Genomic DNA, 14,044 nt, shown 5'->3' on the forward strand with positions numbered 1-14,044 from the left:
GAAGTGCAGACCCACAAATGAATTAATTGGCTTTGCTTTTCTTTTTCTCAAATTCAGATAGTTCTTTTTTCTTGTCAGCTACAATTTTGAAAAAGTTAAATAGTCCTGAAGGTCTTATAAGGAAAAATAGCATCCTCTTTTTATATCTTCTCATTCCCCACTTCTGGTCCTAGGAGACCACCGCTTTTAATTTCTAGAGCTTTTGTTCACTAGTATTTCACTTTGCATTTCTGCATAATAAATGCATTACTGTATTTCTTCATATGTCAATTTTAGACAATGTCTGTTGACTTCCTGTTGTTTTAGCTACGGATTTAGCTTTCATAGCTCTCCTCTCCCCTTTCCCCATTCTTTCCTATGCTATTTTTTAATGATGCTTGTTAATGCATTTTTCTAAATAAGCATTGTTCAGTTGATACACATATTCTGCCCTTAACTTTACTTACTGTATTTTGCCGTGTATAATGAGCTCCACTGTATAATGCGCACCACATTTTTGACCCAAACTTTCAGGAAAAAAATTTTTTTTAATTTTTTAATTCAATTTATATATAAAACCAATTTATTTTATATATAAAACCAATTATTATATACCAGGACATTATTTTGCATATTTTGGGTATCATTACTGCTTTCTAGAGTTACACTTTTAACGCATAAGCATAAATAAAATAATTAAAATCATTTATATAGGTACAGAAGTAGTACTACTCATGTATAATTCGCATCCTTATTTTTCCCTCAAAAATTTGGGCAGAAAGGTGCACATTATACATGGCAAAATACAGTACCAGGATTTTTCATATTTATGATCTCCACTCATGAGTTACATCATTGACTAGGTAGGAAAACCTGAATACTACTAGCTCATGTGTCCACATTTATTTTGATAAATTCTTTTTCTGGGCTGCAAAAGAAAACCTGGTAACAGCGTATACATGTTTTATGTCGTTCTCCTTTAGAGCAATCCAAAATGTTTGTGAAGGTGTTTACTGAAATTGACCGGATGCCCCAACTTCTTGCATACTACTACAAGTGTCACAAGGTGAGAGAGAAGCTGCGAGTGATTATGCTTGTGGAATACTAGTTTCATGCCCCCAGGTAAAAATTCCTTCCTTGCTCTGACCATTTTCTTTTCATTAGCCTGCAGGGGGTGCTCTCAGTCCAGCTTGGGGATTCATTTAATTGCTAGCTGGGAAATGAATCATCAGTTTTGGTCTCTCTTGTATTATTTACAGCTGAATTTCATTTACAGACGAAAGTTTTCATTTTTGTCCTCTAAGGGAGATTCATGTATTAAGCTTTATTGTGCCCTCAGCAAACCATGAGAATTTTACGTACTTCCTAGGGTTGTTGAAGTTAGGTTCCTGAAAAACTTGACAGTGTCCTGGGCTGGCATAATTTCTTTCAAGTCTGATGTGCATGTGTCTTTTGAGCAGTGGTGTTAGGACTTTAAGCTAAAACACACACTCATACTACCTCTGAGATCTATTCTGAAGGTGGTAGTCTGCTAAGTGGAAGTACGTAGGCCTGTTTTGGTACAAGATAAAAGGAGAAAGGATCCCTTAGAGGGCAATAGATTCAAGCTTTGATAGATGATCAGAGCAGGTAACTCTAAGTGGGTTTTTTCCCTGCCTTTTTTGGAAGTACATGACCGTAAGTGTGTACATGGTTGCGCAGGATAGTAGGCTGCAGTACTTTGCTTGCCATTGTAGGAGAGCAGGGTGTTTTTAGTGGGAACCATGTATTGGTGTTCCCACTAAGGCCCCTTTGTACTACTGCCTGTGCAGGCGCAGCTTGTAGCAGCCTGGCAAGAGTTGTGCCAGAGTGACCTACCCCTGGACCGGCAGCTCACTGGACTCTACGATGCCTTACTTGGAGCTTGGCACACACAAATCCAATGGGCTACTCAGGTAACAGCTCACTTGGGTTCTGGGGAGAGCAAAGCGTTGGTGACAAGGAAACATGTGACTCTTCTGGGACTTGTCTCTCTCAATTGCAGAGCTCCGCCTGAAGAACCTCTCCATTTACTGCTGTCATGGAAGGGGTTCAAAGATAAGCTTCCAAACCCAAGGCAATAAAATCTCTAGATCCCAGTTAAAACTCTATTTTTTAGTTTTTTAATTAAAAAATTTTATTTTTATTTTTAAAAAGATTTTATTGACTTATTTTTAGAGAGAAAGGAAGAGAGGGACAAAGAGAGGAAGAGACACATTGATCAGTTGCCTCTCGTACATACCGTGACTGGGGACCTAACTGAAACCCTGGCATGTGCTCTGACTGGAAATTGAACTGGTGATCTTTCTCCCTTTTGGTACAATGCCCAACGCACTGAGCCGCACTATGTCAGGGTTTAGTTAAAACTCTTATCATCATTCTTATCTATATCTTAAATAGAATCTAATGTGACAGTGTTGCTTGTTCTGCAAGGGAGTCTGGAATTCCTGAAGGCCATTATCTTCTGATCTAAAGGCAAAAGGCTCTTAGTCAGGTGCTGTTTGAGTGAACAAAATTGTTTTTTATCTTAATTTTACATAAAATTTACTTGGTCTAAGGTTAGATTCTTTTGTTCTCACAATACCTCGATAGTTTGCAGAAGAATATGATTTTATTTTTTTAATTTTATTTTTACTTATTTTTAGAAAGAGGGGAAAGAAGGGAGAAAGAGAAGGAATGAAACATCAATGTGCGAGAGATATATCGATCAGTTGCCTCTCACAGGGGACCTGGGGACCTGGCCTGCAACCCAGGCATATGCCCTGACCAGGGATAGAACCAGCGACCTTTCAATTCTCAGGCTGGCGCTCTATCCACTGAGCCACACCAGCCAGGGCAGGAGTGTGATTTTTAAATCCACCATCTGACTTGGGGTGGAGGTGAGATTGAGAAACTTCATTTGAAGTGGAAACTTTTCATCACTTACTCTCCCCAAATCTCTAGGCATTTTCAGCCATAAAGGGGGTGAACTATTGTCCTCTTATCTTGATGCCAGAAGATGCAATAGGTCCTCTTTTAGGAGAGAAAAGGCTGCGTTACTTCTTAGTGATGACTGACTGGGTCTGTTAATGGTATGACTTACATTTTTTTTTTTTTTCAAAATTAGTTGTGAATCATTCTTCAAGTGTTTGTTAGTCATTTGCTGGAACGAACTCAACTGTACTTGGAGAGAATCCCTTGTACAGGATCCTGTCATGGAGGGTGCTTAAATTCCTCTTTTTCATCCTCCCCATTTCTTTTTCCTTGAGTCAATCTATTTCAGAATTAAAAAAAGAAAACTGAAAAATGTCCTGTAGAAGTTTCAGTTTTTATGTAATCTTTAGTTTTCAATGACCCTGTCCATCTATACTCATTTATGTGCTATTAGCCTCTTCTGCTGGTATCATGAAGATGAAAACAGTCCATGTCCACATATACAGATGTTCTTCACATCTAAGGAAAAGGATCTAGTTCAGGACTTCTGTTCAGGCCTCATCCCCAGTTTTGTAAGGCACGCATTTATGCTAATTCATACTGTGGGCCTGTGATCCATTCTGTTTTCAGGATGTAAGCATGGATGGAAGGTGGTTGTCCTCTCCTGAAGCTCAGTCTAGTGTAAAAGAAACCCAAAGGCACTGGTGTAAATATCTCCTTCAAATATTTCCCCTAAGTATTTTAATAGGAAAAATTTCCAGGTTTAAAAACTTAAAAGCATTGTACAGTGAACACCCATGTACCCACCTCTGAGGTTTGACAATGAGCATCTTGCTGTATTAGCATTATCATAGATCTAGCCATCTGTCCATCTGCCTGTCTGTTCGTTGACCCATTTTATTTTTTTGATTCATTTCAAAGTTGCAAACATCATTCACTGCACAACAGACGTATTTTTAAACTAGAGTTTAATATTTGCTTATGTTTTTTTTTTATAAAATTGGGAAATGCAATGATTTTAGATATGCTATTTGATTAGTTTAGACAAATGCAGCTACTGTACAACCTCATTCCCTACTAAGATACAGATCAATTCCATCACCTGGAAAGTCCCTTCATGTTCCTTCCTAGTAAGTCTTTGTACCAACACCCCTGAAGGCCACTACTCTTCTAATTTGTTTCTACCATAAATCAGCCTGTTTTAGTACAGTGTGTGTTCTTTTGGTAAGGCTTCTTTCATTCAGTGTGGTTTCTGAGATTTATTCATGTTGTGTGTATTAGTAGTTTGTTCCTTTTTAAAAATTTTTAAATTTTTTAAATCCTCACCTGAGACATGTTTTTTAATTGATGAGAGAAAGAAAGAGAGAGAGAGAGTGAGAGAGGGAAAGAGAGAAATATTGATAGGTTGCCATCTGTATGCACCCCTTCCAGGGTGTGAACCTGCAGCCTTTTGGTGTATGGGACGACACTCCAACCAACTGAGCCACCCAGTCAGGGCAGTTTGTTCCTTTTTGTGGTTGATTGCTATTACACAGTATGAAGATAACACAGCTTGTTTATTCTTTTATTGATGGACACTTGGGTTTTTTCCAGTTTTAAGCTAATAAGAATAAAGCTGCTTTGAACATTGTTTTGTACGTCTTTTTGTGGACACACATGTTAATCTTTCTTGGGTAAATATCTAGGAGTGGAATTGCTGGGTTATAGGGTAGGTGTATGTTTAGATTTATAAAAAGCTAGCAGGCATTTTACCAAAGTGGTTGTACTTTTTACACTCCCACAACATAAATGTGTGAGGGTTCTGATTATTCCATATCCTTGCCAACATTTGGTGTTTGTCAGTCTTTAATTTTAGCTGTTCTGGTGGATGAGTTGTGGTATCTCATTGTGGTTTGATGACTAGGGAAGGATGACTAAGGATGTTGAACACCTATTCATGTGCTTATGTCTTACTTTGTGAAATGTCTGTTTTGTCTTTTTTTGCCCATTTAAAAAGTTAAGTTATTGCCTTTCTATTACTTAGTTTTAGGAGGGTTTTCTATATTCTTGATGTAAATCCTTTGTTAGATATGTTTTGTAGGTATTTTATTTCAGTCTGTGGCATGATCAGAGGTATTAATTTTGATGAAGCCTAATTTATAAATTATTTTCTTTTACAATTATTGCTTTCTGTGTCCTAAGAAACCATCACCAGCCCCCAAGTGGCAAAGATATTTTCAGTGTTTTCTTCTCAAAGCTTGTTTCACTTTTGCAGTTTGGTCTGTGGTTCATCTTGAATTAATTCTTGTCTCTAGTATCAGGTAGGGTCAGATTGTTTTTTGCATGGGCCATTTCAGTTAATTCAGTAGCCCTGGTTGATAACTTTGGTTTTGTGCTCTGTGAACTTTTTGGTTTTTCTTTGGCTGATGGCCAAAGAGTCCCTTTTGCCAGGTCACTTTAAAAGAAAAAGGACACCTCTGAGCATAAGAATTTTCACTGAAACACACATAAGACATGCTACCGAAGGTCTGCAGTATAATTTTAGAGTTTCACATGACCAAGCAGTTAGAACTTTTTGATACAGAGTCATTTAATCTAATTCTGCCCCCTACCCCACTCCCTGGTCATTTCAGTAGGAGGTGAGAGTGAAGTGGATAATCATTGCTCAGTCCTTTCTCACAACAGGTAGGGAGAAGTCAGGATTTCTTTTTCTAGACAAGAATAGTTTTCGTCTCTTCCTTGGATCTCTTCCTTTCTTGTAGTAAAAATGTTTCTTCTGCCAAATGAGGAAATTGATTGGGTGATCTCTGGTGGTCTTTGAAATTCTGTTCTCTGAATATGTTTGAGGGCTAGTGAGGGGAATGCCTTTCCTGGAGAGGAGGGTGTGTACTGGGGCAGCTGCATGGGGCATGGGGACACAGAATGAAGCAACTTTGAATTCAAGACACAGGAGTTTGTGGGAGTCATAGAGTGAATGATGACATTGTTTTAAGAAAAGTTTTGATGTCACCTGTATTCTTTATCTGCCAAAAGGCTTAACCCTCATGCTACTGAGAAGGAACTTGTAGATAAACATAGATTCAAGACTGTTTAGCAAAACAACTGTACCAGGCTCTTCACCAGTGTCATTGTATACATGACAGGAAAAACATCAGGGGTTTGTTTTTAGATGAAAAGAGACCAAGAAAATATGACAACTAAATGTAATTGCATGGTCCTTGATTGAATTCTGCACAGCCACAGAAGGTTATTGAGAACATTAAAGGGACAACTGGGAGAATTTGAACATGGTCTGCAGTATCTACAGGTATAACATTTGGGTTAGGTGTGATTAACTGTAGTGTTAATGTAAGATGATGCTCTCATTTTTAAGAGGTATGTGCTGAAGCTATGTGTCATGATGTCCAAGATAGAAATAAAGCAAATGTGGCAAATTGTTTGTAATGAATCTTGAATATTTAAACACTTAAAATGTAAGTAAAAATTTAAAATAACACTTAAAAGTAATAAATTTGGTGGTGGTGAGCTCATGAAGAAAGACAAGAGACAAGGTGGAAGCTTGTCTGGCCTGGTGATGGTGACCTCGTAAAAGGCGTCTAGTTCCAGAACAAACAATGGTTAGGACCTGGTAGCTGTTATAGGCACTGGACTAAAGTAAAGTCAGAGGGAGATTTTTTACTCTGGTGAATGGAGATGATATGGACAAAAAATAGGGAAGTTGAAGGGAAACAAGTCTGGGGAGGTTAGTGGGAGAATAATTCTGATTGTGGACGCCTGTAAATTTCAAGTGAGAGTGGTTCAGCTTAACGGCAACCTCCAGTAGGTGATGGGAAGATGGTTGCTCAGGAAGTATAAATTGATAATTTCATTGTTTGTTAGTTTGTTTGGTTCTTTCCCCTGTTTCTCTCAGATTCAAAAAGGGAAGTTTATCAAATTAAACAGGTGTTCATCGAAGTTTTGTGAATTCTCTATGAGGATTTAAATTTTTATTTTCCATTTTTATAATAATATAAGAAAAAATATAAGCATATGTTGGGGCATGGGTATGACCACCTTATAACTAGTTGCTATTCTGATTTCAGTGGGTGCACTTGTGTGGATAGTCATATTGGTATCCCCGTTCTATTGGGGGCCAGTTGGAAAATAATAGAGACAAACTCAGTACTTATATGATGGAAGCAGTGGTGCTAAGAGAGTGCTGTTGAATGTCGTAGCTGACTTGATGTTTTCATAGTAGTTTGTATTTTGAAAGAGGAGCAATGTGAGAATTCTGTCATATACCACCAAGTAGGACAGGCATGCTGTACTTGAGGACCTGTGTTGTAGCAGTCAGAGCAAATTGATGATAGAAAGGGCAAGAAAACATTCTCTTTATTTGTCCTATTATTTTGAATTTTATTGCTTTTATAGTTAATTTTTTTATTGTGATAAAGTATATATAACATAAAATTTCAACTTGAAACTTATTTATTTATTTATTTATTTATTTATTTATTTATAGACAGGGTAAAGGAGAGAGGGAGAGAAACACCAATGTGTGGTTGCCTCTCACGCACCCCCTACCGGGGACCTGGCCCTCAACCCAGGCATGTGTCCTGACTGGGAATCGAACCAGCAACCCTTGAGTTTGCAGGCTGGCACTCAATCCACTGAGCCACACCAGCCAGGGCTGAACCATTTTTAAGTGTACGGTTAAGTCACAATAAGTACATTCAAAAGTTGACTATCACCACTATTTCCAGAACTTTTAAAAGAATTATGTTTTATTGATTATGCTATTACAGTTATCCCAATTTTCCCCCTTTGTTCCCCCCTGTCTCCAGCATCCCCTACTCCCTTGGGTAGTCCCCAAACCATTGTTCATGTCCATGGGTCATGTGTATAAATTCTATGACTACTCAATTTTCTGTACTATACTTTACATCCCCATGGCTGTTCTGTAACTGTCTATTTCCCCAACACCCCCCTCCCATCTGGCAACCACTAAAACACTCTCCATATCAGTAATTCTGTCTCTGCTCTTGTTTGCTTAGTTTTTTATATTCAATTGTTGATAGATATGTATTTATTGCCATTTTATTGTTCATAGTTTTGATTGTCTTTTTCTTAGATAAGTCCCTTTAACATTCATGTAACAATGGTTTGGTGATAATGAACTCCTTTAGTTTTTTCTTGTCCGGGAAGCTCTTTATCTGCCTTTAGACTCTAAATGATACCTTTGCTGTGTAGAGCAGTCTTGGCTGTAGGTCCCGGTTTTTCATGACTGAATATTTCTTGCCATTCACTTCTAGTCTGCAAAATTTCTTTGGTGAAATCATCTGACAGGTTTATGGGAACTCTCCTGTAAGTAACTAACTGCTTTTTTCTTGCAGCTTTTAAGATTCTTTCTTTATCTTGAAGCTTTGACATTTTAATTATGATGTGTCTTGGAGTGGGCCTCTTTGCATCCACCTTGTTTAGGACTCCCTGTGCTTCCTGGACTTGCATGTTTATTTCCTTCACCAAATTAGGGACGTTTTCTTTCATTGATTTCCAATTGCTTGCTCTTTCTCTTCTCCTTCTGGCTCTTCTATCATGCAAATATTGGAATGCTTGAAGTTGCCTCAGAGGTTACGTACACTATCCTTGTTTTTTTTTAATTCTTTTTTTCTTGTTCTGATTCATTGCTTTTTTGCTTCCTAATCTTCTATATCATTGATTTGATTCTCAACTTCATTTACTCTACCGTTGTTTCCCTTGAAATTGTTCTTTATTTTAACTAGTGTATCCTTTGTTTCTGACTGGATTTTTTAATGCTGTTGAGATTCTCACTAAGTTCCTTGAGCATCCATATAACTAGTGGTTTGAACTCTGCACCTGATAGATTGTTTATTTCCATTTTGTTTAGCTCTTTTTCTGGAGTTTTGATCTGTTCTTTCATTTGGGCCATGCTTCTTTGTCTCCTCATTCTGGCAGCCTCCCTATGTTTGTTTCTACGTATTAGGTAGAACTATATCTCCCTGTCTTGGGAGTGTGGCCTAATGTAGTAGGTGTCCTATATGGTCCAGGGCACAGCCTCATCTATCATCCAAGCTGGATACTCGAGGTGTGCCCTTTGTGTGGGCTGAGTATACCCTTCTCTTGTAGTTGAGCCTTGATTGCTGTTGGCAGGTCAATGGGAGGGATTTACATAGGCCAATCAGTTGCATGGACTGGCTGTGTCTGCTTACCACCAACCTCTGCCCTCCGTGGAGCATCAGCTATGTGGGAGTAGGGTGGTGGTGCTTCGAAGTAGTTGTTATCTGTCAGCTGGGTGTGCACAGGCTCTGGGGTTTCCTGGATGGTGCAAGCCAAGATCAGCCCTGTGTTTTGCCCAGGGCTACCTTGACTGAGCTATAATACAACTTGAGATAGCTGCTACTTGTGGTAGGCTTGGAGATTCCCAGGTGAAGCCAGGCTGTGAATCTAGGCTGGCTGCTGCTCGTGCCAGGCCTGGAGCTGCTTAGCCAGAGGCTCACTGAGGCCAGTGGTTGCTTGTTTGATAGGATTTAGGAAGTTGTGAAGCTTGAGCCAAGACCAACCATTCATAGGAAAAAGCAGCCGTGGGTGGGCCCATAAGTTGGGTAGGCCCATAAGTTGGGTGGGGTGGAGTCGCTGAGGGTCCCCAGGGCAGGGTAAACCGTGTTAGTCAGGCTGATAAGAGTCTCAGATATAGCAACGGCCTGCTGGCTCTGTGGCTCTGTAGGTGAAAAGTTCAGAAAAGGTACAGTGGCCTCTGCCTGCCTTTTTGTCTGGGAGAAAGCTGTTCCCCAGCTCTAACTTTGAGGCCAGACACTTCAGGTTTTCCTTGTATGCCACTGGTGCCTTTCAAGCTGCCACCCTGGTGCCAGAGCTCAGAGGGCATGAGTCTGAGTAAGTCTGTGTATTGGTTCTTTAAGAGGAACTACTTGGGACTCCAGAAGTTTCTTCCACCTTCTCAATCCCTGCTGGTTTTTGCAGCCAGAAATTCTGGGGACTTAACCTTCCTTGCACAGAAACCCTGGGGTGTGGGTCTCGTGTGGAGCTGGGACGCCTCACTCCCAAGATATCCCTCCCGAATTTTTATCCACCACATGTGGGTGTGAGACCAGCCTGTTCCATGTCTCTGCCCCTCCTACCAGTCTGGATGGATGTGGTTTCTTTAATTCTGTAGTTGTCAGACTTCATTCAACTTGATTTCTGATGGTTCTGAATGATGATTCTTCTATTTTTAGTTGTAATTTTGATGTGATTGTCCTAGAACTTTTTTATCATCTCATTCAGGAACAGTGTACCCATTAAGCACTAACTCTTCATTCCTCCTTCTCCCATCACCTGTTCCTATAAGTTTTCCTATTGTAGGCACCTCATGTAAGTGGAATCATACATGATTTATGCCTTTGTGCATGTTTTCAGTCATCCATGTTGTAACATGTATCAGATTTCACTCTCTTTATGGCCCAATAATATTCCATTGTATGTATGTACCACATTTTGTTTATTCATTAATCTGATGGTAGACATTTGGATTGCTTCTACCTGTTTACTATTGTAAATAATGCTGCTATGAATATTGCTGTACTGATATCTACTTGTGTCCCTGCCTTCAGTTCTTTTGGGTATATACCTAGGAATGGAATTGTTAGTTCGTAATGAAATTCTTTGAAATTTTGGGGAGCTGCCAGCTGTTTTCTATAGCAGCTGTATCATTTTTATATTCCTACCAGCAATGTATGGATGTTCCAATTTCACCACATCCTTGTCATTTTTTCACCAACACTTGTCATTTTTCCTTTTTTTTCTTTTTCTTTTTGGTAATAGCCATCCTAGTGGCTGTGAGGTGGTATCTAGTTGTGGTTTTGATCTGTATTTCCTTAATGACTAATGATGTTAAAATCTACTCAGTGCTTATCAGCCCTTTTGTATTATCTTTTTTGGTGAATGTTTATTAAAGTCTTTTGTGCATTTTTGAGTTGAGTTGTTTGTTTTTATGTTATTGAGTTGTAGGAGTTCCTTGTATAGCCTGGATAGTAATCTCTTATCAGATATATGGTTTGCAAATTTTTTTTCTCCTGTGGGTTGTCATTTTACTTTCTTGATAGTATCTTTTGATGCATAAAATGTAAATCTTTGTTTTATTTTTTTTATTTCTTAAATGCAGATTGATTTTATTTTGCTAAATGTCAAAGTTAATTATAAAATATTAAAAAAATTTAAAACCATTATAAAGTCTCAGCAATTAAACCAATATGACGCCTGCACAGAAATAATCATTCAGATCAATGAAATGTAATGAGCATTCTAGAGACAACTGTATACATCTGTCTAACAATGTAATATATGATTAAGTTGATATTTCAAATCAGTGGGTAAAATAAGGCTTATTCAACAAACAAAACAAGTATAGAACCCTATTTAACACATTATACAAGAAATATTCACATGCGTTAAAAATCAATATGTAGAATCTAAGGAATTTTATTTTATTTTTTTTTCTTTTTTTTTTTTAATTAATTTATTTACTTTTTAAATACATTTGTCTCTGCCTTCCCCCCCCTCTTTCCCTTGCCCCCTCCCACCTTCCCTCCCTCAGCTCTTCCCCTTTGGTTTTGTCCATGAGTCCTTGCTATATGTTCCTTGACTTTCCCCTTCCCTTCCCTTTCCCTGCCCCCCCCTTCCCTCTTGTCTCTGTTGATTTCTTTTCCTTTCAGTGTTGCTGGTCATATTTGCCTTGCTTCTTTGCATTGTTGGTTAGGTTCCGCTTATAGGTGAGATCATATGGTATTTGTCTTTCGCCCCCTGGCTTATTTCGCTTAGCATGATGCTCTCCAGTTCCATCCATGCTGTTGCGAAGTTTAGTACTTCTTTTTTTCTTTCTGCTGCGTAGTATTCCATTGTGTATATGTACCATAATTTTTTGATCCAATCATCTACTGATGGGCATTTAGGTTGCTTCCAACACTTGGCTATTGTAAATTGTGCTGCTATGAACATTGGGGTGCATAGGTTCTTTTGTATTGGCGTTTTGGTGTTCTCAGGGTATAGTCCCAGCAGGGGAATCGCTGGATCAAAAGGCAGTTCCATTTTCAGCTTTCTGAGGAAATTCCACACTGCTTTCCATAGTGGCTGCACCAGTCTGCATTCCCACCAACAGTGGACTAGAGTTCCCTTTTCTCCACAGCCTCGCCAGCACCTGTTGTTTGTGGATCTGTTTATGATGGCCATTCTGACCGGTGTGAGGTGGTACCTCATGGTGGTTTTGATCTGCATTTCTCTAATGGCTAGTGATGCAGAGCATCCTTTCAAATGCCTCTGGGCCCTCTGTATCTCCTCCTTAGAAAAGCATCTGCCCAGGTCCTTTGCCCATTTTTTGATTGGATCGTTTGTCTTCTTGGAGTCAAGTCGAGTGAGTTCTTTGTATATCTTGGAGATCAAACCTCTATCTGATGTATCATTAGCAAATATATTTTCCCAAATGGTTGGCTCCCTTTTCATTTTGCTGATGTTTTCTTTAGCCGTGCAGAAGCTTCTTATTTTGATGAGGTCCCACTTGTTTATTCTTTCCTTTATGTCCCTTGCTTTAGGAGACATATCAGTGAAAAAATTGCTGCGTGGGATATCTGAGAGTTTCCTGCCAATGTTCTCCTCTAGGACTTTGATGGTGTTGCGACTTATATTTAAGTCTTTTATCCATCTTGAGTTTATTTTTGTGTATGGTATAAGCTGATGATCCAATTTCAATTTTTTGCATGTAGCCATCCAGCTCTCCCAACACCATTTGTTGAAGAGGCTGTTATTGCTCCATTTTATGCTTCTGCCCCCTTTGTCAAATATTAGATGTCCATAGAGACCTGGGCTTATTTCTGGGCTTTCTATTCTGTTCCACTGGTCTATGGGTCTGTTCTTGTGCCAGTACCAGATTGTTTTGAGTATAGTGGCTTTGTAGTAGAGTTTGATGTCCGGTATTGTGATCCCTCCTACTTTGTGTTTCTTTCTCAAAATTGCTGCAGCTATTCGAGGTCGTTTATGGTTCCATATAAATTTTTGAAATGTCTGTTCTATTTCTGTGAAATACGTCATTGGTATCTTAATAGGGATTGCGTTGAATCTATAAATTGCTTTTGGTAGTATGGACATTTTAAGGATATTAATTCTTCCAATCCATGTGCACGGTATATGCTTCCATTTATTTGTGTCTTCCTTAATTTCTTTTTTCAATGTTGTATAGTTTTCTGCATACAGGTCTTTTGTGTCTTTGGTTAAATTTATCCCTAGGTACTTTATCTTTTTTCGTGCTATATCGAATGGTATATTTTTCCTGATTTCTTCTTCTTCTATTGCATTGCTGGTGTACAAAAATGCCTTTGATTTCTGAATGTTGACTTTGTATCCTGCTGTTTTGCCAAATTCACTTATTAGGTTGAGGAGTTTTTTGGTAGAGTCTACAGGGTTCTCTATGTACACTATCATGTCACCTGCAAACAATGATAGTTTTACTTCCTTCTTTCCTATTTGGATGCCTTTTATCTCTTTCTCTTGTCTGACCGCTGTGGCTAGGACTTCCAATACGATGTTGAAAAGAAGCGGTGAGAGCGGACATCCTTGTCGTGTTCCCGATCTTAGTGGGAAAGCTTTCAGTTTTTGCCCGTTGAGTATGATATTGGCTGTAGGTTTTTCATATATGGCCTTTATTACGTTGAGGAATGCCCCATTGATTCCCATTTTGCTGAGTGTTTTGATCATAAATGGGTGCTGTACCTTGTCAAATGCTTTTTCTGCATCTATCGAGATGATCATGTGGTTTTTGTCTTTTCTTTGATTTATGTGGTGTATCACGTTTACTGATTTGCGTATATTGAACCATCCCTGCATCCCTGGGATGAATCCCACTTGATCGTGATGGATAATCTTTTGAATGTATTGCTGGATGCGGTTTGCCAATATTTTGTTGAGGATTTTAGCATCTATGTTCATCAGCGAAATTGGCCTGTAGTTTTCTTTCTTTGTAGGGTCTTTATCTGGTTTTGGGATCAGGGTGATGCTGGCCTCATAGAAGGAGTCTGGCAGTCTTCCCTCCTCTTGGATTTTTTGGAATAGTCTGAGAAGGACAGGGGTTAGCTCTTCCTTAAATGTTTTGTAAAATTCTCCTGGGAAACCG

At 38.9% G+C, this 14,044-nt stretch overlaps 1 protein-coding gene across 1 annotated transcript in view; it reads left to right on the top strand.

Annotated features, from left to right (window-relative positions):
• COG7 (component of oligomeric golgi complex 7) overlaps positions 1-14,044 on the top strand; it is a 77,574-nt gene that overhangs the window by 14,776 nt on the left and 48,754 nt on the right. The window contains exons 5-6 of the mRNA XM_054580901.1: positions 963-1,045; positions 1,791-1,913. Of these exons, the coding sequence (XP_054436876.1) occupies positions 963-1,045; positions 1,791-1,913 (206 nt within the window). The remainder of the gene's footprint in view (positions 1-962; positions 1,046-1,790; positions 1,914-14,044) is intronic.

Source organism: Pteronotus mesoamericanus, unplaced genomic scaffold, assembly GCF_021234165.1.
Source record: "Pteronotus mesoamericanus isolate MK-2021 breed Mesoamerican mustached bat unplaced genomic scaffold, CSHL_Meso_final contig_64, whole genome shotgun sequence".
In the NCBI taxonomy this organism is placed as follows: Eukaryota; Metazoa; Chordata; class Mammalia; order Chiroptera; family Mormoopidae; genus Pteronotus; species Pteronotus mesoamericanus.